General features: G+C 44.1%; 2 protein-coding genes across 2 annotated transcripts; both read left to right on the plus strand.

Moving 5' to 3' along the window:
* Positions 1-7120: 7120 nt before the first annotated feature.
* On the plus strand, positions 7121-10836 carry LOC115797606 (uncharacterized). The gene is made up of 5 exons (XM_030754204.1): positions 7121-7163; positions 7313-7657; positions 8169-8276; positions 8383-8417; positions 10456-10836. The coding sequence occupies exons 1-5, from the start codon at positions 7121-7123 to the stop codon at positions 10834-10836; spliced, it is 912 nt and encodes a 303-aa protein (XP_030610064.1).
* Positions 10837-13198: 2362 nt separating this feature from the next.
* LOC115797554 (uncharacterized) lies at positions 13199-14591 on the plus strand. Its single transcript, XM_030754147.1, has 5 exons — positions 13199-13275; positions 13419-13763; positions 14033-14140; positions 14222-14256; positions 14472-14591. Exons 1-5 carry the CDS (start codon positions 13224-13226, stop codon positions 14589-14591), a joined length of 660 nt encoding a protein of 219 aa, XP_030610007.1. The 5' UTR covers positions 13199-13223.
* The last annotated feature ends 12316 nt before the right edge of the window (positions 14592-26907 follow it).

Consider the following 26907-nt stretch of genomic DNA (forward strand, 5'->3'; position numbering starts at 1 on the left):
ATCTTCCTGAAAATCAAACATGTGGATTTATCTGACTCTGGGTTTTATTTTTGTGGCTATTACTCAAGCGGAAACCCGGTGATTGTCAACTCAACATATTTACATTTTCAGGATAAGCAGAAGAAAATGGATAAATGGGTGGAAGGTAAAAATGGTGTAACATGTTATGAACTAACAAAGAGAAAGATCGATGTTTCTTACATGTCTTTTCTTATCTTTTTTTCATCACTGTCAGATTCTAATGCAGTACTGTATTACTGCATTACAATCAAATAGATTAAATGTAGTCTTCTTTCTTGCAGAAGAAGCTAGTGAAACAGCAAGCCTGATAACTCTGATCCTGAGCGGTGTGACTGTTGTTCTCACTAAGGTCATCATTTGCCTTGTTATCAAAATGAGGCTTCAGACAGGTACTGCTTGAACACTTTATATGTTTCCTTTCTTCTTAAAGGTTCTCTATAAATCACATAAAGTTCAACTCAAAGACAATTAATGAATCTGACATCTGTCCCTAAATTTCTAATCAAGCAAATAATCCACTTGAAAGACTCAATGTACATAGAAGATACTACATTATAGTGACTCAAGGATTTCCTTGTCTGCCTTCACACACATATGAGAACTTGAGTGACATCCCATTCTTAATCCATAGGGTATAATATGATGTCGGCCCACTCTTTGCAGCGATAGCGGCTTCAACTCTTCTGGGAAGGCTTTCCACAAGGTTTAGGAGTGTTTATGGGAATTTTTGGCCATTCTTCCAGAATGTGAGGTCAGACACTGATGTTGGATGGGAAGGCCTGGCTCACAGTCTCTGCTCTACTTCATCCCAAAGGTGTTCTGTCAGGTTGAAGTCAGGACTCTGTGCAGGCCAGTCAAGTTCTTCCAGACCAAACTCACTCATCCATGTCTTTATGGTCCTTGGACTGTGCACTAGTGCGTAGTCATCTTGGAACAGGAAGTGGCCATCCCCAAACTGTTCCCACTAAGTTGGGAGCATGAAATTGTCCAAAATGTCTTGGTATGCTGAAGCATTAAGCTAAGGGCCCGAGCCCAACTCCTGAAAAACAACCCCACACCATAATCCCCCCTCCAACAAGCTTTACACTTGGCACAAGTGTCGTTCTCCTGGCAACCACCAAAACCAGACTCGTCCATGGGATTTCCAGACAAAAAAGTGTGATTTTTTTTCACTCCAGAGAACACATCTCCACTGCTCTAGAGTCCAGTGGCAGCGTGCTTTACACCACTGCATCCAACACTTTGCATTGCGCTTGGTGATGCATGACTTGGCTGCAGCTGCTCAGCCATAAAAATCAATTCCACAAAGCTCTACACATTGTTCTTGAGCTAATCCAAAGGGCACATGAAGTTTGGAGGTCTGTAGCAACTGACTCTGCAAAAAGTTGGGGACCTCTGTGCAAAATGAGCCTCAGCATCCACTGACCCTGTTCTGTGATTTTACCTGGCCTACTAATTTGTGGATAAGTTGTTGTCATTCTGTTCCACTTTGTTATAATACCACTAACAGCTGACTGTGGAATAGTTAGTAGCGAGGAAATTTCTGGTCTGTCTTGTTGGCATCCTATCACTGTACAACTGGAATTCACTGATCTCCTGAGAGTGATCCATTCTTTCACAAATGTTTGTAGAAGCAGTCTGCATGCCTAGGTGCTTGGGTTTACACACCTGTGGCCATGGAAGTGACTGGAACACCTGGATTTAATGATTTAGATGATTGATTGTGATGGTGAATACTTGTGGAAATATAATGTATATTGCACCCTTTTTGGTGAGGTCATTGTTGTGATTCTTCCTTGCAGAATCTGGACTCAGACCTGGGTAATGATTATCATCGACCAAAACAGAAGAGGAAACTTGGTCTTAAGCACACTGAAATCGTCACATTTCCAGACAAACTCAAACACTTCATTTTGAATCTCCATATGTTTGCTTCCTACAATTTCCCACTTTGCTTCAGTCCATTTTAAATTAGCTTTGGCCCTGAGAAGATGGTGGCTTTTTTTTTTTTTGCATGATAGAGCTTTAACCTTCATTTGTGGATGGCATGGTGAACTGTGTTCACAGACAATAATTTCTGGAAGTGTCCCTGAGCCCATGAAGTGGTTCCCATGACAGTCATGTCTGTTTTTAATGCAGTGCCACCCATATTCAAAGACACTGAAAATTTATTTTCAGTGTCTTGTCCCTTGTGTACACAGATTTCTCCAGATTCTGTGAATGTTTTCATAACATGATGTACTACAGATGATACTTCAGTGTCTTCAAAATTTGACATCAGTTTTTAATTGTTCTACAGTTTGTAGGTACTTTTTTTTTTGTTTACCAATTGCTTGACCTCTTCCCATCTTTACTTCTGAGAAACTCTGTCTCTGTAAGATGTTTATTTATAACCAGTCACATTGCTGAACTGTTGCCAATTAACCTTAATTGTAAAGTTTTCCTGAACCTGTTTCTTTTTAATACCACTTACATTTTTTGAGACGTGTTGCTGCCACCAATTTAAAATGAGCTAATGTGTGTCTCATGAGACAGTGAAATGTCTCAGCAAACATTCAGTGTGTTTTCTATGTCCTGATTTTGATACAATATAGGTTTATGAGAATTGCAAATCCTTGAATTCTGTATGTTTTTAACATTTTACACAGCTTCCTGACTTTTTTGGAACTGAGATTGTATATTCAGTACACTCTTCAAAGACATTAAAATCTATTCTCTTATGTGCAAACAAACAGAGACTACAGCGCGTTGTGCACTCTGCTGAGAAGGTGATTGGCTGTAACCTCCCATCTCTCCAGGACCTGTACACCTCCAGGACACTGGGGCGTGCAGGTCGGATCACAGCCGACCACTCTCACCCTGGGCACAGACTTTTTGACCCTCTCCCCTCAGGCAGGAGGCTACGGTCCATACGGACCAGAACCTCCCGCCATAAGAACAGTTTCTTCCCCTCTGCTGTTGGACTCATGAACAATTACCCTAAGACTGTTACCACCACCCTCCACAAACGCTGATGACCCTATGTCTATGCACCTGTCTGACTGCACTGATGTACATATTAGTGGAATATAGTTTACATTCTTTTATCTTTTAATTAGTCTCTGCACTGTATATTTTGTAATTTTGTAATATTGTGTTATAGTTATAGCTCTAATATCTCTGTATATTTGCAATTTGTATACTTGTATATTGTCTTTTAGTTTTTATACTTATTTGTTTTTTTCTGTAAGCACGAAGTACCGCAGCAATTTCCTAATGCTGTGAACCTGTTCACCCATATGGCAATAAAAACCTTCTGATTCTGATTCTGATTCTGATTCTGCAGAAAGAGTCATGGAAAATGCTTTCATCCTAACAACTGCAGACAATTTGTGACAATTAGTTACCTGCTTGTAGGTGTTAATGTTTTCATCTACAGCTATAGTTAACTACAGCTGTTGACACATGATGCACATTGCCGAACACTTTCACACCTGCTTAGTATCTTAGTTTTATGGGTGAGCTTGACACAGATTAATAATAATGATTAAATACAGTGTGGTGTATAAGCAGAGTAAAAAGAGGTGAATGAAAAAGAAATACTCTTTATTTTATACATCATAGGAATCCCCCAGCAGCCGAGGCCTATAGCAACATAACTAAGGGAGGGTTCAGGGTCACCTGATCACACCCTAACTATAAGCTGGATCAAAAAAAAAAGTCTCAAGCATAATCTTAATAAAGTTTATATAATTATGCCAACTCAGTTATTTGATGCACATACTTTATTAACAAAACCTGTATTTCAATGACCTAATAGACAGGTCACTGAGCATGCCCAAAACACTAATAGGAAGCAGGGGGTCTGTAGCCAGGATCCTGCTGTTGTGTTTGTTCTAAATGATTTTGTCATTTATTATATTTGAATGTGGGATGAGCAAGTATACCATTTGAGTAAATAGTGAGTCAAAAGTCAGAATTAGAGGGGAGTTTGCAGCAGTGCTGAAATGAGTGTCTGACAGGAAGAGGCAGCACAGTGTGGTCTAAACACAACTGAGCTGAAGAGAATGAGGCCTGTAAGAGCAAAAGTCAAACCTGAAAGGAAGCAGTAAACACCATCTGAGAAAATTCATGTTCTCAAGGCCCAGACAGAAGTTAAGAAAAAAAAATAGCCCCCACTGCACAGTTAAAACTGAATATTTCAACTGTTATAAAATGTGAAAAGTTACAGGTCTGAAGTAAAACACAGAAAATGTATTGTGCATTGGCTTCCGCACATTTTGACTAAAGGGTAAAATCAACGTACATGCAACTTCATTTAAGTCAATTCAGTTTTATTTATATAGCACCAAATCACAACAGTTGCCTCGAGGTGCATTATATTGTAAGGTAAAGACCCTACAATAATTGATTCATTGTTCTGTCTGATTCAGACTGTTTTCAGTCATCTTTTCTAAGACCTCTGAGTCAGCTTCCTTCTGGCTCACTGCCCCTTGTAAACAAAAGATTTGAGCTGTGACAAATTAAGGACTTCCTTTCTCCACTCATGTCATATGGCCTCCCACCCCTTCTTGTTTTGATAACACTATAGTCACTACTACTCACAACACATCACTTCACACATAGGACCGTGGGGGGTTAGGTGGGTTACTCAAAGGTGGGTGGGTGGGGCTGCTGAAGTGACGCCATTCCCTGCCTGGTGCTGAGTGATTCTTGGGTGCTCGGGGCCCTGGGCCCTGTTCTCAGCTTGCACTGGGGGGGTCAGCCTCTGGTTCTCTGGTGCTCCTGCCCTTTGGCTGTGGGGGCTCTGGCTGGGGTGGGCGTAGGATGTTACTGGGATGTGTGGCTTTGGTTCTTCAGGGCTCCTAGGGTGTGGCGGACAGCCCGAGTCTTCTGTGTCCTGCTCTGTCTGTCTTGGCCTTCTGGAGAGCATCGTTGCAAGATCTCACCCTCATTACCAAGTATGTTTCATGACTAACACACAATACACAGACACACTGACTCACACGCAAACAAACAAAACAAGATTGTGTGCTTGTTTTTTGTTGTTTTGTTTGTTTGGGATTTTTTTTTTTAAATATAGCTGTTAACATCTTTTCAACATAGTAAACCACCAAGAAAACTGGAAAATTCTCAATTTCTTGTTAGGTTGAGTTTATGCTTTGAATTATTGAATTACACATTTATAACTGTATTGCTTTCTTCTTTCAGGTTGGATCACTATCTCAGTCTCACAGTTTCACAGTCTCAACACCAGCTGCTCGTCTGTGTTCAGTGCAGATAGCATTATTTCTCACTATGACTGATTTCAAGATGAAAAATTTAACATGACATCCAACAACACTGTGCAATTACTCAAGATCAAACGACTGGATTCATCTGACTCTGGACTGTATTTCTGTGGGGAACATTATCTACGTGTTTGGTTTTCTATGTCCTGTGGTCCCCACTTACATCTGTTTCCTTCTGTGCAGGAGTCCAGGAGCCCATGTCCTGTGATTGACCAGAGAGAGCAAGACCCACGTCAGGGGTCTGGTAGAGGATCACTCTTACTGGAACAATAATGGATCGTCTGTTTGGAAACTGTGGACCAGTCAGTATTGGAGCCCTGCGTAACTGCACTGCATAATCCCTCTGAGAACCACTTCTTTTCTTTTTTTTCACTGTAAATAAATGCACCAAAAATTCACGTAGCGAATCTGCATCTTGAGTCCAATCGACACTCAATGACAGCAAGGATTACTTGCACACATACATGATTATTTTTAGCTTTGACCATGTCCAAAATTGAACATTTACCATTATGAAGAATGTATGAGAGACAATAAGCATAATAGGCCCACTTTAAAGCAAGTAGCACAATTTCAGTCTTAGAAGCTTGGCTTTCTTTGTCAACACTGAAACACTGCCAGGTTGTTTGAGTTATATTTATCAGAATTACCACACAAAAGTCAGGTGGGGCTTAGTGTTCAACAAAATTATTTTGGATTGTAGACAAAGATAGCTGCAGACAGTTTAGACAAATATTTGTTCCTTCTAGTACACTGTTTGTGTGTTTGCGTGACTACATATCAGAGATCATGAAAACCTCTGCAGAGTCTCACACCCAGCAAACCCACCAAGCAGTAAGAATGTTTGTTCTCATTTTTTTGTATGGCTGTTATTGTTTATTTAATTTTGTGTTTTTGTATCCTTTTGTAATACTATATTTTTGCAATGTTGTGATTTTTTATACTCTGTGAATGTACTGTGAGCACCAGCTAGTCTGACAATGGAGCTCTTCATGATCAGCTCCACTATTAAAACCTACTAATTTGTTCAGAGAGTGAGGACTGATTCATTTACAAGAGTATATCCTGCATTCTAAACAAATCTAGATCAGGACACGTCCTCGTGGTGAATCAACCTCACGCTGTTATTCACACAAGCTCACATCACTACCCTCTGCTGTAGCAGGGTGACACTTGCACAGCCTCATATCAAAGCATTTACTCCTCCGAAGGCAGCATGATTCAAGATATGATGTAGCACACCAAAGCCACACTGGGTGAAGGCTCCACACCAATATGCACTTGAACCTACTAAGCCTTGCTAGCATTCTATAATCAAGCATGGTAAAAAAGCATGCTTGATTATAGTATTAATACAGTAATGAGTGTGAGGTCAATAATCTGCTTCATGCTATGTTAACAATTACAAAATCAACAGAGAACCTCAATTAGTGCTTGTTATCAGAATTATTTGTCATGTATTATTACTGAGATCTCTATGACTCAGCTTAATGAAGTGGAGCTGAACTTCTGCAAAGAAAACTAGAGTAAACTTTTATATTAAAGCATGTCGAACATCTAAAGGTAAAGACGAATATCTAATACTGTATAAAATTACACAGACTGACATCTTTTGTACACATGTAAATGCTTATCAAAAATGCTGTCATTAAAGATCATAATGATATTGTGTTTTTCTTACAGCTGTCAGTTTGCAGCATTTTCCTAAAACTGATGACACTGTCAGTCTGAGCATCTGTTCATATAAAAGAACAGCCCGCCTCTTTACGTAGAGATCACTTTAGCTGGAGCACAGTTCAGTTAGTAACACTGCAGTGGTCATGCACACAATGGTGAACTTTAGGTTGATGGCACTTTTACTCTGCACCTTCAGTAAGTACACCTATCACTTTTTTCCCCGTACTAGAGTTGCTTGTGTACCGTACTCCAAGAGAACTGAATCTTGAGAAACTTTATGAATAACGTAATTCATTGTTTGTTTCCTGTGGAATTTGGAGTTCATGAATCCTTGTTTGTTTCAGGTTGGATCTCGTCCTCAGTCACACAGTTTTACGCTGTGGAGGTTCAGCCTGGTGAAGAAGTCACACTGCAGTGCTCCAATTTCAGCAACTTTCCTGGTCACATATACTGGTTCAAAATGACCAACAGTCCCAACACCAGCCACATCGCAGCTTTGTTCAGTGCTGATGCGAATGCGTCTTTCAATGATGGTTTTCAAGATAGCAAATTTAGCATGACGTCCAACATCTCTGTAGTGTTTCTCAAGATCAAACAACTGGATTCGTCTGACTCTGGACTGCATTTTTGTGGAGAGTACAACAATGGAAAGCCAGTAATTTCAACTGGAACATATTTAAAAGTTCAAGGTAAGATTTTATTTTAAAGATTTGTGTGTAAAACATACATATGCAAAATTAATTTGTTTTCAGAATAATTACTTCCCACAAACCACAGCAGACAGAATGGTATACCAAAATTTTTATTTTAATTACAATTAAAATTGCAGCGCCTACTACAGTTTTTATTTATTTTGTCTATTTGTGGAAAGATCTATGCTATGCATATACAGCGTATAACTTTCAAAGTACGGTCTGTGATGTCATTCTGTAAAAATAACAGATTTTTTTAATTTTTAATTTTTTTGGGAGGGGAGATAATTGTAAGAGTCTGATGCATTAAGTTCATCATGCCAGACGTGAAATAGAATTTGTAAATAGCTTCAAATTTGTTGTAAATTCAAAGTAGATGTTTGCTGGGTCTGTTGTCCGGGTCTCTCTTAAAAAATAGATTTCAATCTCACGTGAATTCCTTTTTAAATGAAATTAAAAAAGGAAAGGAAAAACTTAATAAAGTCTAATTCATGAATATTTTCTATAGAAAACCCTGATAGAAAACTAATCCTGCGTGTGCTTCTGGGTGTTGGGGCTGTTGTCCTCATCGCTGTTGTCACTGCTATGACTGTAAAAATCTGCAGACTTCAAACAGGTACTTATTGAAAACCATTTTAGAGTTATTTATGTTGTGTTAAAATAATGAACTAATCCAAAAGCACATCACAATATTGTGACTAGATATTGCTTCTGTCTTGCAGGAGGCAATCAGGAACAGAATCCACATTGCAGTGAGGTGAGTTTAGTCTTCATATTTCAGCGAGTATGGCACGGTACAGTACAGCACCATGGTATGGTAGTTAGCACTGCTGCCTCACAGCTAGAATTACATCTCATGCTACTTTCCCACCGCCGAGGAGCCGGTCCACATGCCAGTGCTCGTGCTGTTCCCAATGAACTGGCGAAACGCTTAAGAACGGGTCCGCGTTCCCACCGCGTTTCTGTGAACTGCTCCTTTACGTATGAGTGTGAGCGGGTCCACGTCTGGACACGGAAGACGAAGAGCACAAACGTGGGAGAACACGCTCCCCTTTGTTGTGCTGCAAATACGTTTTACGGTCCAAACCAAACTACTGCAGCATCTGAGGGAAACACAGACAGCGATTAGAGCAAGACGACAAGTACGCACTTTGTGTCCTTTTACTGTATCTGTGATATGAACTGATACAAAGCAGCAAGTTCAGCCTTAGAGCCCAACCTAATTCACAGCCATGAAAATCGATTCACTTTTCTCATGTAATACACATGTAATATGGTAGAAAACTTGATGTTGAGATGGCAGTCACGCCCTTCTGCCGCTTTCATCACACGTTCTTGGTTCGAGACCAGCTAGTTTGCGGGGCCTGAGTTGAACACGTTTTTCGGCTGAGCACCGAGTGCTTCCGCGGTGGAAAACCTGCCTAACGGTTCAAATTAAGGCACCAGCACCGGAACCCTGTTGGTGGGAAAGAGGCCTCAGAGGTCCTAGGTTCGGGCCTCTCTGTGTAGAGTTTTCATGTTCTCCCCGTGTCTGTGTGGGTTTCCTGCTACAGTCCAAAGACATCCAATTACTGGATTTTGGTAAATTAGTGACCTTAAATAGCCCACAGGTGTGAATGGTTGTCTGTCTCTCTGTGTTGGCCCTGCGACAGTCTGGTGACCTGTCCAGGGTGTACCCTGCCTCTCGCCCTATGTCAGCTGGGATAGGCTCCAGACCCCCCCCCCCCCCCCCCCCCCCGTGACCAGAAGAGGATGGATGGATTTCAGCAAAGTCAAACTAAGACCTAAAGATGTAACTTCTTTGGGTATCTGTAAATGACTTTATTTTGTTTCATCATTTGTACTTTTTTGTATTTTTTCCATTACAGATACTGGACAACCTAACGGATGCACCACATCACAGTTTATCATCACCAACCATAAGACACAGGAAGCCTGCATCAGAGAGAGAAGTTGAAACGCACATTGTCTATACTGTCAGAGGATAGTCACAAATTTGACTCCAAATAATTCTCGTAATAAACTCTTCATTCTTATAAGATGTGTAATCATTTTGCTATTTCCTTTTCACCTACTTCTTGTTGCAACGTACATCACTTTCTTTCTCAGCTAAAAGCTGTCATCTTAACTTCATATAAGGAAGAATAAAGAATGCTGCTGGAGCAGAAGCGAGTAAGAACTGCTTCTTGGTGTTTTATTATGTAGGATATAATCACACTGGCATTGATAGTTTGTATATTGCTGGTATTCCTTGGTATTGGATCAAAAAATGTTGTCTATAGTGATGGAATGGGGTATGTATCATTTTATTTGTGATTTCACAATATTTTACTTGAATATCACAGTAATAAACTGGCTTATGATATTGTGTTGTTGCCATTTGTTTTAATGTGATAACAAACAGCACTCCGTGCGTCAGTGAGGGATATAACCACCAACTACAAAGGCCTTCATGTTATCAGAAACTATAAGTACCTCACACACAAAAAAAAAAAAAAAAATTATTTGGATTTCTAAAGAATGGAAAACTAAAGTATGCTTTTTGCTCTGGATTGGGGGTGTCAGCATTCATTTTATTCCTGTAAGCTCCCAGTGGATCACAGGGCTGCAGCCACACTCCTCCAGTGGACTCTGTTCTGTGCATCCTTCTTCAGCTGTTTCCATGACTGGGTGGCATTTCTTATCTTACATTCAACTATGATAATACATAGGGTGGCAATATGATCTATATATGAACTATCCTGCCGGACGCCTTCCTGTTCAATTCTCAGTCTCTTGTCTACGGTCTCCTTTAGTCTCTCCGAGATGACTCTGGTCAGTACCTTACTGGCGACAGAAAGCAGCATAATTCCCCTCCAGCTGCAACACTGGGACAAGAGTTTCCAGTCCACTGGATTTGTTCCTTCTCCCAAATCGTCTTGAACAGGGGCTGCAGCATCTCCACTGTTGCAGCCGGATCTGCTTTAAGTGCTTCAGCTGGAATGCCATCTGGGCCTGTTGCTTTTCCGTTCTTCCAGCACTTGATGGCCTTGATGATGTCCACCTTTGTTGGTAACCTGGTGTTTACTCTCAGCTGCCCAGAAGCTGGGGGCATATCAGGTGTTGATAGTGGTGGCAGTTTAGGATCTCCTCAAAGGGCTCCGCCCAGCGTGCTCTCTGTTCTGGCCCATATGTGATGACTTTACCATTCTTGTGTTTGAATGGTTTGCTGAAGCTGAAGTTCTTTTTTAACTTCCAAACTCACTGCTCCCCTGAACAGATTTCCCACTTCCATAAAAGGTTCTGATGTTCCAGATCCCTATCGTGGCTTTTGCCTTGATCATCAGAAGACATGTTGGTGAACTGGCTTCCCGAAGGATTTTGCCAGCGCACGTCATGGATTCCTCTGTTGAGGGGTCTTCTGGTTCCAGCTGGATTGAAATTTTAATTGTGGTTTCTGTTGAAATTTTTCCTTTTTTACAGGGTAAGGTTGCTAGCCCCACGCCCAACCCTTCTCCTGAAACAGTGGGTAACAGTGAGGCACTCAGACAATGCAGACTGTCAATAAGATGTGAAATAAATTAAAATTAACAAATAAAAATTCCATCCAACTGCAATTCAAAATTTGTTAATTTCAATTATTAAAGTGGATCCAGTTGGAACTAGAAGCATAATCGGTCCACTCTAACAAGGAATTGAATATCCTTCTAGAGTAGCTTTGCATAATCCACTGTTCAATATAAGCCTTATTGATCCTATCCGGTAGTTAAGTGATGGTGTAAGAATTCCATTTCCGGGTCCAAACTGTTCAATATGCCGCAATGATGTGTCCCTCGTTGTTTTGAGATGACCATATTGAGGATACATGGTCATCTCTTTGACATCATACAGTTAAAACAACAACAACAACAACAACAACAACAATAACAACAACATTTAGAGCAGCGTACTAGGGTAACAAGGATTACTTGCACATTCACCTCATTAACTTTGACCATGTCCAATATTAAACATCTACCATTATAACAGAATCCACAGTATGAGAGACAGTAAGCACAATTATCCCACTTTAAAGCAAGCAGCACAATTTCAGTCTTAGAGGAGTACAGCTAACACTGGTTTTCTCTGTCAACACTGACCACACTGCCAGGTTGTTTAAGTAATATTTATCATATTTGCTGTACAAAAGCCTGGTGGTGCTTAGTGTTCAACAAAATTAATTCTGTTTGTAGACAAAGATAGCTGCAGACAGTGTAGATAAGTATTTTTTCTTCATTGTCCCCTTGGAGGAGTGTTTGTGAACACTAGATATTAGAGATCATGCAAACCCCCACATAGAGTCTTATGTCCAACAAACCTACTAACTTGCCCCAATGCCACCCTTCCACCCACTTAATATGGACTGCTGAACTGTTGAAAAGAGAACCGGTCTTTTAGTCTCAAATGCTGCGGCTGGCAGCATGTCAGCAGCTGCCCACCGAATGTTTTCTGTTGGTCACGTCATTCTGACTGAACTCTAGTTTTTCCAAAATTCACAAAGATCAGCAGTTTCAGAATTTTCAGACTAGTGAGATTGGTACCAACGATCATTCTACAGTCAAAGTTGATTAAATCCATATTTACCAGAATGCTGGCTTAATGGATAAATAGGAAGATGAACAGTTTATTTCAAAGAAGTACTTGGTGAATGTACTGTGATCACCAGCTGACCTGACAATGGAGCTCTTCATGATCAGCTCCACTGTTAAAACCTACTAATTTGTTCAGAGAGTGAGGACTGATTCATTTACAAGAGTATATCCTGCACTCTAAACAAATCTAGATCAGGACACGTCCTCGTGGTGAATCAACCTCATGCTGTTATTCACACAAGCTCACATCACTACCCTCTGCTGTAGCAGGGTGACACTTGCACAGCCTCATATCAAAGCATTTACTCCTCCGAAGGCAGCATGATTCAAGATATGATGTAGCACACCAAAGCCACACTGGGTGAAGGCTCCACACCAATATGCACTTGAACCTACTAAGCCTTGCTAGCATTCTATAACCAAGCATGGTGAAAAAGCATGCTTGATTATATCATTAATAGAGTATTGAGTGTGGGGTCAATAATCTGCTTCATGCAATGTTAACAATTACAAAATCAATTGAGAGCCTCAGTTAGTGCTTGTTATCAGAATTATTTTTCATGTATTATTACTGAGATCTCTATGACTCAGCTTAATGAAGTGGAACTGAACCTCCGCAAAGACTTGTGTAACAACCAGAGGAAACGTTTATATTAAAGCATGTCGGACATCTAAAGGTAAAGACAACAAATATCTAATACTTATAAAATTATACAGACTGACTTGGTTTGTACACATGTAAACTTTTGAAAAGACATCTTTATTATCAAAAATGCTGTCATTAAAAATCATAATGATATTGTGTTTTTCTTACAGCTGTCAGTTTGCAGCATTTTCCTAAAACTGATGACACTGTCAGTCTGAGCATCTGTTCATATAAAAGAACAGCCCGCCTCTTTACGTAGAGATCACTTTAGCTGGAGCACAGTTCAGTTAGTAACACTGCAGTGGTCATGCACACAATGGTGAACTTTAGGTTGATGGCACTTTTACTCTGCACCTTCAGTAAGTACACCCATCACTGTTTTACTAGAGTTGCTTGTGTACCGTACCCCAAAAGAACTGAATCTTGAGATACTTTATGGATAACGTATTTCATTGTTTGTTTCCTGTGGAATTTGGAGTTCATGAATCCTTGTTTGTTTCAGGTTGGATCTCGTCCTCAGTCACACAGTTTTACGCTGTGGAGGTTCAGCTTGGTGAAGAAGTCACACTGCAGTGCTCCAATTTCAGCAACTTTCCTGGTCACATATACTGGTTCAAAATGACCAACAGTCCCAACACCAGCTGCATCGCAGCTTTGTTCAGTGCTGATGCGAATGCGTCTTTCAATGATGGTTTTCAAGAGAGCAAATTTAGCATGACGTCCAACATCTCTGTAGTGTTTCTCAAGATCAAACAACTGGATTCGTCTGACTCTGGACTGCATTTCTGTGGCGAGTACAATAATGGAAAGCCAGTAATTTCAACGGGAACATATTTAAAGGTTCAAGGTAAGATTTTATTTTAAAGACTTGTGTGTAAAACATACATATGCACATTTAATTTGTTTTCAGAATAATTACTTGCCACAAACCATAGCAGACAGAATGGTATACCAAAATTTTTATTTTAATTACAATTAAAATTGCAGCGCCTACTGCAGTTTTTATAGTCATCTGATTTACAAAAAAAAGTTGTACCATTTTGCGTGTCTGTAAAAATAGGCAGTATGCTATATATATATTTATATATAAAATATATTTTTATTGTCTATTTGTAGACGCATCATATGGATTATCAAATATGACGACTGTGATCCTGGGCAGTTTAATTGTTTTCCTTCTACTCATCATTGTTGGTCTGGTTGTCAAAATTACATTTCATAGAGGTATTTATATGATTTCATTTAAATTGCATATTCCAAAAGCAGATGCAAATAACCGACAGATTTATTGTTTCTGTCATTTAGCTCAAGATGATGGACAGAATCTACCGCACAGTGAGGTAATCTATTTTGATATCAGATTTTGACTTTAGAGTAAATGTTGAATGCCGAATGTGCTCATTTTTTGTCAATACAGTTATTCTGTCAAAAGCTTTTTCATTTTTCGTGTTTCCATTACATTAAAGTTCAGTAACTGTGCTGCAACCATAGATGGGTTGTCTGTGGTTAACAAGTAATGTGAAGGATTAGTGACTTTGAACATTTTCACTTACAGAATGTGGACTCTGACGCCATGAACTATGCAGCGCTGAGTTTCCGTCCCAAAGCAAAAGCCAAAAGGCCTGTACCACAGAGGGAGCTGGAGGCAAATGTGGTGTATGCTGCCACGAGATAGACTCACAAAATAAGAGAAACATCAGCTCACTGTGAAAGTTATCACCCTGATCTGCTTATGGGCAGTTTGTGCAGTTGGAGTATGTTACAACCATCTTTATAAAATCTATCTTAAAAAAAAGGTTAATTCAAAAACTGTTTTGATGCTGGTTTTTCTGTTAAGTTTATGTAGTTAGGGAGCAAAACGGTAAAAAAAGAAAAAAGATAATCATGTTTTACCAGTGAAACCCCCTTTCTGAGTGTGAGTCAGACAAACAAAACCACTGCAGAATCATGATTTCACACCCCACAGTGATCTTCGTCCTCATGTGAAAGTTTTATTTCTCTGCACCCTCAGTAAGTCATGGATCTGAAATACTTACACAGCACTGATTGTATTAATTATTCTTCACTTCTTTTTTTTTTTTCTTTTTTGTTCTTTTTTATCCAAAGGATTCATGCCTCTGTTGTTTGTTTCATGTCAGGTATCAGGTTCAGTTTCTGTATCTCAGACTGTGGCACTTCAGTCTGGTGAAGACGTCCCACTGCTGTGCTGAGCTTTGCAGTACTCAGACATAAACAGAAGTCGTCCCACCTGTTTTAACTCTGTGTTCAAGCCTTTTGAGCCAAATCTATTCTGTGATTTCAAACTGAAAAATTAAAAGTAACACCCAACAGAGTAGCCAACATATTAACCCTTTATTTACGACAGGCCCGCTGGCGTTAATTCCAAAAGTGCCACCATTCACAGACTTCCAGCAATAATTAGCATAATAACCCTACATTGGGTGTGAAGTTGCAATTTCTCAGCTTTCAGAAACTTTTTTAATTCATCAGATGGGACAAACTATTGTGTAATTACAGTAATTCAGAATGCGGTTGATCAGACATTTCAGCGGTGATGTTAGGTGTTAATGAGCTGTGAATAATAGAACATAACATATGATATAATGCTAAAATTTCATGCTAAGAGTTAGATGCAATTTATTAAAGGAGCTCTATTATGCATTTTCTTATTATCTGTCATTTATATACTGTTACAGGAGTGTGTGTCTATATTAAACATGGACAAAATTTCAAATAATGAGGTCAGCATATGTACCCATAATCCCTGCCAGTCATAATTACGCATAGCAGACTGTTCTAAATACTCAGTCATAGATTTAGTTTTTCAGCTCTTTCAGTATGATGTCACAGATATACCTAATATGGCAATCTCAGGTACACATCTCTGACTACGAACATAAAAGCTCCACCCACATGCTGTGAAAACCTTAAATTTATGACGAGCAGCCAATCAGAATAAAGCTAGCTTAAAAGCCAGAAAGCTATAAACTATGTTCAGGATGCAGCAGAACTATGATAACCAGGAGGCCTGCAACAGGAGGAAACAGGTTACACACGCTACCACCAGACAGACACAACCAACTTTTTCAAGCTATAGTGTGTCTGACTGTCAGAAAAAAAATCAAATCACTTCTGTATTGTAATTAAAAAAGTTACGTTTTTAATAAATATAATGAATATCACATTGTTTATTAATTTTTAATGGTGTAGGGTTAAGTCAGGACATTGAGTGTCACAGTGAGGAGGTTTGCAGCAGTAGAAGAGAGAGTGAGATATATATCGCATGTTTTGGCAGGAAGCAATAACAGTGTGATCAGAGCCAAGATGAAGTGAAGACGATGAGGCTCGTCAGATCAAATGTCTGTGGGAGTACTATCTGAGAATGAAACACAATACGGTGGCACTCTCTGCCAAGCTGGACTGGAGGATTTTAAAACAGCATCAGCATTTAAAACAGCTTTGCTTAAAACAAACACCTCCTAACACATCTGTGGTATGAAAGAGTTTCTATGAGGTTTCTGATTCAGAATCATGGCACGACAAAAGTTTTGATGTCTCCAGAGAGAGTGAGAAAAAAATGTGTCTAATGTATCGCCAAGCAGGTGTTTCGCAGGCCACAGTTACTGTAACACTGCAGACTCACACCACCAGTTCTGCTCTACAAGGCCTTCAAACTTGTGAAAAGATGTTTGCAGCATTGTGACAAGTCTGTTGTCTGTTGTTGTTTTCTGAAAGCTCCCATCTCATCTGCACCGTGGTATGAAGCATTCTTGGTCTTTGCAAGGCAAAGACCTGAACAATAACCTGCCAAAAAACGTCCAATCTTTTTCTTTCTTTTAGCAAAATCGCACAAATGCTTTATGAAAACATTAGAATTAAGTTAATGAAAAAAAACAAAAACAGATAGGAAACAGCTGGTGAAGTATTAAGAAAAGTATATGAAATTCCAGCAGTGTGTTATCAGTTTGTTGTCAAGTCTAATGACTTCAAACAAAAGATAAAGTCATAACACAAACAAATACACCATCTTGGTTTCTCAGCTGAACCACCTGACTGCATTATGCTACGGCAGAACGTGTGTAATCCCTTTGTCAGAAAAACAAGATATGATCAGTTCCTAACATCCTAGAAATTATGTCACCCTTATCTGCAAGGTCATCCAGTGTTCGAGACTCGACCCTGGGTGAGTTGTATGTTTGATGTTTGCCTTAAGTTGTTCATACTGTATGAGGTTATTACGGCCATAGACTGTATATGAAAGTGGCCGCTATGACACCCACTGGTTTCTGGACTCTGTATTCTGAAGCCTCAGTGTTTGCATTCTGGGGGCCACCATGTTGGGTTGTTGTGTCTGAAGTGAGAGAGCACTGACTGCTATTTATCAGGTAATGCTAGCTGGCTTTGTTAACTAGCTGTCATGTCCTGGGCCGGTGGCCCAGTGTTATGTTTTCTTGGTGTTTGTTATTTTCTCGGTTTCTATGTTGTCGTCTTGTTCCACATGTTTTCCTGGTGTCTAGTCTGCGTCTGCGTCTTTGTCTCCCCCTTCTGGCTTCCTGTTTTACTTTGATGGTCGTCTGTTCCTTGTCTTCAGTTTTGCTTTCCCCCGTTAGGGTAATCATAATCACCTGTGTGCCCACCTGTTTCCTCTTCCCTCATCAGCCCCTCTGTGTATTTAAGTCTTGTGTTTCCCATGCTCCTGGTCGCGTCGTTGATGTTGTGTGCCCGTGTGTTCCCTGTGTTTGCCCGTCGTCTCCCTTCCAAGATTTTTGTATTTGTTTTTCCCCTGCTTCAATAAATCCCTTTTAAGTTACGCTGACTTCTGGAGTCCTTCGTGTCAGCCATTCCTCGCCTGTTTCCTCCCCGGCCATGACAGAACGACGCGACCAGACTATGGACCCCGCGGATACCAGGAGCCCCTCCGAGCAAGAGGAAGTGATTTTGGAGCTCATAGATCTCTCCAGGAACATCATTCATGCCACTGATGAACCCCGTCAGATTATTCAAGCAATTTTCTGCTGCAGACTTTTTTCTTCCTCCACTTGGCTCCTCACCCATCCTGACACTGCCTCCCTTGCCCATTCCATAATCATGCTCCGGAAAAACTTACAAGCTAAACCGTATAATATTGGTCGCCCTGTCCAGGGCAAGGACACAACCTTTTTCCTCCAAGCCATCACTAATTCACCTCTCCTGCAGCCGGTCATCTCACCTCCGTCGTCTCCTCCGCACCACTGCAGCTCAGCACCACAGGCGCTGCCTCGCTTTCCGGATCCGCCGTCATCCCTTCAACTCACCTCTCCCACCTCGTCATTTTCATCCTTTCACCCACAGCCCACCGCCTCCCCAGACCTCTCTTGGCTGCCAGATGATGTGGAGATTATTGATTCACCTCTGCTGGTGGACATCCTGGATGCTGAGAATCGTGCTTCCCACTCCAACAGAACGCGAAGGAAGCAGCGCTCCCGGCGTCGCCGTGCTCCTCCCCAGCCACTCTCGCCTCAGTCAGCTGTAGCGCCTGCTCAGTCGCAGTCTTCCCAGTCAGCTGTAGCTCCAGCTCCCCCTCAGTCGCAGTGTTCCAAGTCAGCTGTAGCTCCAGCTCCCCCTCAGTCGCAGTGTTCCAAGTCAGCTGTAGCTCCAGCTCCCCCTCAGTCGCAGTGTTCCAAGTCAGCTGTAGCTCCAGCTCCCCCTCAGTCGCAGTGTTCCAAGTCAGCTGTAGCTCCAGCTCCCCCTCAGTCGCAGTGTTCCAAGTCAGCTGTAGCTCCAGCTCCCCCTCAGTCGCAGTGTTCCAAGTCAGCTGTAGCTCCAGCTCCCCCTCAGTCGCAGTGTTCCAGGTCAGCTGTAGCTCCAGCTCCCCCTCAGTCGCAGTGTTCCATGTCAGCTGTAGCTCCAGCTCCTCCTCAGTCGCAGTCCCAGACCCCTCAGTTAGCTCCAGCTCCCTCTGTTCACCCTGCTCCAGCTCCCTTAGCTCCAGCTTCCCCTGCACCTGTACCTGTTCGGCGGGTGGGGGCAGCCACGGACGGGCTGACCTCTGCACTCGCGCCTGTTCGGCGGGTGGGGGCAGCCACGGACGGGCTGACCTCTGCACTCGCGCCTGTTCGGCGGGTGGGGGCAGCCACGGACGGGCTGACCTCTGCACTCGCGCCTGTTCGGCGGGTGGGGGCAGCCACGGACGGGCTGACCTCGGCACTCGCGCCTGTTCGGCGGGTGGGGGCAGCCACGGACGGGCTGACCTCGGCACTCGCACCTGTTCCGCGGGTGGGGGCAGCCAGGTCCAAGCCTTCGCATCGGTTTTCTGTGTTAGCTGCAGCAGCAGGGTCTCAGTCAGCTCTAGCTCCAGTCGCTCTCCCTCGCCTTCAGTCAGCTCCAGTAACTCTTCCTCGGTCCCCAGTGTCAGCTGTTTCAGTGCCCTCTCAGTCAGTTCCCTCAGCCCCTGTCTTAGTTCCTTCGGTTTTGGTCCCAGTTCCCTCAGCTCCTGCTCCTTCTGTAGCTCCAGTAGTGTCAGCTCCCTCTCAGGCCCCAGTGTCAGCTAGCTCTCGGTCTGTTTCCACGCAGCCAGATCTCCCTAGCTCTCGGTCTGTTTCCACGCAGCCAGATCTCCCTAGCTCTCGGTCTGTTTCCACGCAGCCAGATCTCCCTAGCTCTCGGTCTGTTTCCACGCAGCCAGATCTCCCTAGCTCTCGGTCTGTTTCCACGCAGCCAGATCTCCCTAGCTCTCGGTCTGTTTCCACGCAGCCAGCTCTCCCTAGCTCTCGGTCTGTTTCCACGCAGTCAGATCTCCCTAGCTCTCTGTCTGTTTCCACGCAGCCAGATCTCCCTAGCTCTCGGTCTGCTTCCACGCAGTCTGCTCTCTCTCGCTCGCAGTCTGTTTCCACACAGCCAGATCTCCCTAGCTCACAGCCCGCTCTCTCTGGCTCCCGGCCTGCTTCCACGCAGCCAGTCGTCTCCCGGCCTGCTTCCACGCAGCCAGTCGTCTCCCGGCCTGCTTCCACGCAGCCAGTCGGCTCCCGGCCTGCTTCCACGCAGTCCCCTGCACCTCGGCTATTCCCCGAGCAGCCCCTGCTGCTCAATAAAGCAGCAGTGTGCCCTGTTCCGCGGTCCCAGCCTACGCATCCGGTGCCTCACTATGTAGGCCCCGTTCAGCCCATGGGCTCAGCTCACTCCGAGCCGATGGGGGTCTCCGCTCACTCCGAGCCGATGGGGGTCTCCGCTCAGTCCGAGCGCTCCGCGCCAGAGGGCCCCACTCAGTCCGAGCGCTCCGCGCCAGAGGGCCCCGCTCAGTCCGAGCCGATGGGGGTCTCCGCTCAGTCCGAGCCAGGGGGTCCCGCTCAGTCCGAGCGCTCCGCGCCAGAGGGTCCCGCTCAGTCCGAGCGCTCCGCGCCAGAGGGTCCCGCTCAGTCCGAGCCGATGGGGGTCTCCGCTCAGTCCGAGGGCTCCGCGCCAGAGGGTCCCGCTCAGTCTGAGCCGATGGGGGTCTCCGCTCAGTCCGAGCCAGGGGGTCCCGCTCAGTCCGAGCACTCCGCGCCAGAGGGTCCCGCTCAGTCCGAGCCGATGGGGGTCTCCGCTCAGTCCGAGCGCTCCGCGCCAGAGGGTCCCGCTCAGTCCGAGCGCTCCGCGCCAGAGGGTCCCGCTCAGTCCGAGCGCTCCGCGCACGAGGGTCCCGCTCAGTCCGAGCCGATGGGGGTCTCCGCTCAGTCCGAGCCAGGGGGTCCCGCTCAGTCCGAGCACTCCGCGCCAGAGGGTCCCGCTCAGTCCGAGCCGATGGGGGTCTCCGCTCAGTCCGAGCGCTCCGCGCCAGAGGGTCCCGCTGAGTCCGAGCGCTCCGCGCACGAGGGTCCCGCTCAGTCCGAGCCGATGGGGGTCTCCGCTCAGTCCGAGCGCTCCGAGCCAGGGGGTCCCGCTCAGTCCGAGCCGGTGGGGGTCTCTGCTCAGTCCGAGCGCTCCACGTCACCCGAGGGTTCCCCACCAGAGCCCGGGGTCGCCCTTCTCCGCCGCCGCATGCCCCGCGGTCGGCCTCCAGTGTCTTCTCCCCGTCGCCGCTTGCCCCGCGGTCGGCCTCCAGTGACCCCTCCTCATCGCCGCCGCCGCTGGGAGCGCGGTCGGCCTCCAGTGACCCCTCCTCGTCGCCGCCGCATGCTGCGCGGTCGGCCTCCAGTGTCTTCTCCTCGTCTCCGCCGCCGCCGCTGGAAGCACGGTCAGCCTCCGGTGCCTGCTCCCCGTCGCCGCTGCCGCTGGGAGCGCGGTCGGCCTCCAGTGACTCCTCCTCGTCGTCGCCGCCGCCGCTGGGAGCGCGGTCGGCCTCCAGTGACTCCTCCTCGTCGTCGCCGCCGCCGCTGGGAGCGCGGTCGGCCTCCAGTGCCTGCTCCTCGTCGCCGCCGCCGCTGGGAGCGCGGTCGGCCTCCAGTCCTGTCTCCTCGTCGCCGCCGCCGCTGGGAGCGCGGTCGGCCTCCAGCCCCGTCTCTTCGTCGTCGCCGCCGCCGCTGGGAGCGCGGTCGGCCTCCAGTCCTGTCTCCTCGTCGCCGCCGCCGCCGCTGGGAGCGCGGTCGGCCTCCAGTCCTGTCTCATCGTCGCCGCCGCTGGGAGCGCGGTCGACCTCCTTGAACTGTGTGTATTTTTGTTTTGGTTTTCACATGGACTCCCCTGAACTGTCTGTTTTCCGCCTTGGATGTCCCAGCAGACCTCCTGAACTGTTTTGCCTCTTCGCCTGGGTTTTGTTTCGACTGTTTTCCCCCTGCCGATTGCTGTTTTTGGTTTGTTTTTGCTCTTGGTCGGGGCGTTTTCTTGCACTGTTTCCGGCCTTGTGCCGTCGCCTTTTGTTCTGGTTCCTGTGTTTTTGTTTTTGTTTTTCTGACCCTTGTTAACCCCCAAGATTGTTTCGGTTTTTTTTTGGTTGCCTTCTGTCTTTTTTGGGGTGTCTGTTCCGGCTCTTGCCGTTGATTTTTGGTTCTGCTCTGTGGTTCTGTTTTGGGTTCCTGTGTTTTCTGTTGTTTGGTTTACACGACAACGGTGTCGTTTTGATGTGTTTCGCCCTTCTGTTTACACGACAACAGAGTGAAAACGATGTGTTTCAGAAACGGGGTCCAGAGTGGAGCGTTTCAGAAACGCACCGGCTTGCGTTTTCGTGTAAACACTTGAAACCGGGATGATTTGAAAACGCTCGACTCGCACATGCGCACTATGGTTGCGACGGCCACAGTTTTTCGCGCACGCGCAAACTGATAAACATCACTCGCGGATTCACGAGTGCTTCTTATGCTTTTCCTGTGTTTTTACCGTTTTGTAATTCAGCGTTGTGTGCAGCAGCGATCCAACCTCATCATCTGTCCACACAAAACCTCTCACATTGGCCGTTTTGTAAGTAATGAACAATTTGCCGCACTACCTACTGTGTCACTCCACGCATGCGCGTCTTGCATAAACAAACTTTGCAAAGAGAAAACCAACGCCAACTTGTGGCCTGGCATGAGAACTACATCGTTTTCATCGTTTCACATGTCCTCGTGTAAACGCGGATCGTTTCTGAAACGCCATCGTGTAAACGAAAGGCTGAAACGCATCAAAACGACACCGTTTCCAGTGAAAACGGCTTCGTGTAAACGGCACCTAAGTCTTGTGTTTCCCATGCTCCTGGTCGCGTCGTTGATGTTGTGTGCCCGTGTGTTCCCTGTGTTTGCCCGTCGTCTCCCTTCCAAGATTTTTGTATTTGTTTTTCCCCTGCTTCAATAAATCCCTTTTAAGTTACGCTGACTTCTGGAGTCCTTCGTGTCAGCCATTCCTCGCCTGTTTCCTCCCCGGCCATGACACTAGCTGTGTTCAAATACTATGTGTGCAACACACTGGCACAAATTTCATGGATGTGCTCCAGGTTACCTCATCCACTGTTGTATTATTTATCAGATAATTCCTTTAAAATGTTCTAACCAAAAAAAAAAATGTTGTAACCAAACGAACCTAACAGAGAGGTCTAGTTCAGTAATGTTAACTAAGGTCTAGCAGACAGCTAGCAGCTACAGCTGCCTACGCTGATATACTTGTCAATCAAAGTGCCCACATCATTAATTTCAAGCCTTAAAATATCCTAAATGGATGAGGTAGAAAAATACAAATGGAGAAATTAGCTAAAAAGACCAAAACTGTCACCTTGTTGTTTTCAGTCTGGGGACTGGCTTTTTTTACAGCCTGCCTCAAGTAAACCTCAGAACTACAGTTTTTGCCCTTCATGGCAGGGTTCACTTTTGAGCCACAGAAACAGCACTTTAATTACTACTTATATAGTTAGTAGGACAGCATCCATCCAACAGACAACGGTCAGTTGATGCTGTTACTAATGAAATGATAGTTACTGGGAAGAAGTATAATTATAATATTGTAAGCATAAATGATCAGCTGGTGGCCCTTGTGTAGAGCTGAATTGGGCCACCACAGAAATTATACAAAAATTTAAATTTTATTATTATCTCATGACTGGAAGCTGCCTTTAAGCAGAAATTGATGATATTGGGCCACCTGGTGGCAAGTATGGAACTGATGAAGCAGTCAGCACATGGGCCACAGGAGGAATTTTTCTTATATTCTTTAGTTTAAAATACACAGATAGAAAGCACTTAGGAGTAGAATAAAGTGCTAGTAAGAATTGGTGAATGAAGACATGTTGTATAGAGAGCTTTGAGGGCTCAGCAAAATTTACTGAGCTGGTCCAGAAGTTATTTTTCTCTATTTTATGACAGCAGTCTAAGTCCAGGGATCGTGGGTTTTAGAAAGCATTGAACTGAATGTGAGTTAGGGGTTTTGATGTGGTTGGTTCTGCACAATATACCTCATTTCTCTCAGCATGACCTACCACTGTGTGTCTGAACCAAAAAAACAACTGAAAATTATTAAGTTTTAGGCGAAGTTTGCGATTGCATTTCGTGTACTTTTTAACTACATCTGCTCTACTCTGATTCCTCGATCTACACAACAGCATCACTTGCACGCCATTGTTTTTTCATATGTTAAACTCACCAAAACACAAATTTTTGGAAAATTTTGAACTGCCCCCTATGCAACTAATGTCAGAAAAATGAATACCATATGCAATGGGAACACATCAATTGCAATCGGTCTTCCTCAGTCACCCTGCAGCCACCTGGATTGCAAATGATAATCACAACAATAATCCCTTTCCGGACAACTGCCAACTCAGGAAGTAGAGCAGGTCATCTTCGAATCGAACCCAACATGGTGGCCCCTGGAATGCAAACATCGAGGCTTCAAAATACAGAGTCCAGAAACCAATGGATGTCATGGTGGCTACTTTTATATACAGTCTATGGCTGTAATAACCTTATACACTTAAGGCAAACATCAAACATAGGCTACAACTCATCCACTAAAGGGTCCAATCTGGATGACATCATTTCTTGGATTTTTCTTTTTTAATGAATTGGATGTTAAGAACTGATCTTTTTTTAACTAACTAATCAGTGAGGTGTTTCTAATTGTATCACGAGTGAGGGTCTTCAGCTGTCTCTTTGGTGGTCTTCCTGTTGTTACTTAACCTTTCTACAAGTGTGAGATGTAGCGTGGCATTTGCACAGCCTCACATTAAACTCTCCAGTCTGCACCAGGGTGAGACCAACTTCAAAGGTGTACAAAAGCACACTGTCTGCTCTGATAAGAAGCTTCAGACTGCGCAGCCATTTACTGACACAAAGTGTTTCAAGGTGTTTGACTGCTGGGTTGCTCCAGGCATCTTTTGTGGTTTTCAGTTGTTTCAGGTTCTGTCACATTTGGCCCTTTTGTTTGGGTCAAATGTGACAGCACACACACATGTTTTGTTTTTGCTGAGTTTATTTCCATAGCCGTAGTATACTGACATAAGGTATGCACTAAGGAGCTCGCCTCTTCAAAACCAATTATAAGAGCTCACTGTTGCAAAGCACTGGTTTGGGGACAGGTACATGTGCTCAGTGAGGAACTTGTCTGCAGTGTCAGTAAATGGAATTAATTTACTCCTGAAACTGTCACGCAACAAAGCTGATAACAATTGGACTGTGTCCATATCACCTGCCAAGGGGAGTCTCATCTGTTATTGCTGTTCCTGTTTACATCCAACAATCAGCTGATGTAGGTGGGATGGCCAAGTTAATTAAAACTGTTTAGTAGTGCTAAAAGTTAAGATCAATTTTGCAGAAGGTAATTTCTTGGTATCTCTGTGCACTCCTTTTCCATCTTCTCATTCCACCTAACAGTCCTGTCCTGTGGCTGCTCCCTTGTAATTTAATTCAATCAATTTTATTTATATAGCGCCAAATCACAACAGTTGCCTCAAGGCACTTTATAATGTAAAGTAAAGACCCTACAATAATTACACAGAAAACCCAACAGTCAAAATGACCCCCCTATTTGGCGACAGTGGGAAGAAAAAACTCCTTTTAACAGGAAGAAAACTCCAGCAGAACCAGGCTCAGGGAGGGGCAGTCATCTGCTGTGACCGGTTGAGGCTGAGGGGAGAGACAGGATAGAAAACATGCTGTGGAAGAGGTGAACAAAAAGATACAGTGCATCATGGGAACCTCCCAGCAGCCTAGGCCTATAGCAGCATAACTAAGGCATGGTTCAGGGTCACCAGATCCAGCCCTAACTATAAGCTTTATCATAAAGGAAAGTTCTAAGCCTGATCTTAAAAAAAGAGAGGGAGTTTATCTCCTGAATACTTCTGAATGATGTTTTCAAATTGCATTGTGAGAGTAGGGAGCAGGTAGATGAGAGACTGTAGAGGTGGAGCTTTCCACTGGAGAGAAGAGGAACCAGAGTCAATAGAAGCAAAACAGAATACATGTATCTGAATGGGAGCAAGCCAGGTAGAAAGCATGCAAGAGTAGCGATAGTGAAGGTAGATGATACCCCTGGTCAATCATCCAAAGCAACAGAGGTGAAGAAGAGAGTGCAGTCAGGGTGGCGTGGCAGAGGAGGGAGAGTGGAAAGAGTGGAAATACTGGCTTCTTCTTTTGTCCTTCACTCGGTGCAAAAATGCTGTCAAACTCTGTTACCTTTGGCTTTTTTCAAAGATTCAACTAAAGAAACGGGAACAAATGGTGTGTTTTTGAGACAGCCTGCAAGTGACAAAGAGCATGAAGACAGTATTTCAATGGGTTCTTGGCCAATTTTCTGTTACATCTATGTTACATGTTACATAAGATAACACTGGTTCATCCCTTGAGTTAGGTAACCTTTTTTATGCTTGAATAATTCCTAGGTAGGTGTTAAGTGGCTTGGCAAACAAAAAAGGATTCCTCTGAAAATGGTCAGGTACATGGACTGACTGCAAATGAGTGAAATGATGAAAAAGCAGGCAAAGAAACTTAAAGCCTGGAGAACTGTTGCTCAGGACCATTTAAGAAAATTAAAAATGCAAGAAAAGTTGGTTCCTTGAACACAAAATATAAAGAAATTACATATTAAGGAGGATGCACACGTTTTTTTGTTTGGTTTTTTAATATATAAATAGTATACTGTCATTGTAGGGCAGGGATTGTCAGCTGGCAGCCCGTGGGCCACATCTGGCCTGCCAGAGCTTTCCATCCAGACCCCCCAAGGAGTACTGCCACAGGTACAATATGCCAATCAATCGTAATAACCTGTTAAATACCCACGTCATCAAAAGCCTCCAACCGCAATTTCTTATTGCCCATATGCAAGACTTAAAGCATTTTGTGGCTGCACTGAGCAGTTGTTGGTGTAAACAGCTGAAGGTGAGTCTAACCTTGTTTAGTGTAGAAAAGATGTTCGGTGATCAAACTTGGCTAACTAAAGGAGGTTTTTCCTGCGGTGAACCTGCGGAAGGATCATTACTGGGCTGCTGAGCGTACTCCCCAGCCTGCGCGGGTCTCACTGTGCTTGTGGGGAGGTGGCTAGGTGGCTCGACGTGCCCCCCATACGTCAACCACAGCCTAGTATCTACTATTCTGTTAGTGTTAAAAGAAATGTGCTGCCATTTTTGCCATTGCGGT

This window comes from Archocentrus centrarchus, chromosome 18, assembly GCF_007364275.1.
Source record: "Archocentrus centrarchus isolate MPI-CPG fArcCen1 chromosome 18, fArcCen1, whole genome shotgun sequence".
In the NCBI taxonomy this organism is placed as follows: Eukaryota; Metazoa; Chordata; class Actinopteri; order Cichliformes; family Cichlidae; genus Archocentrus; species Archocentrus centrarchus.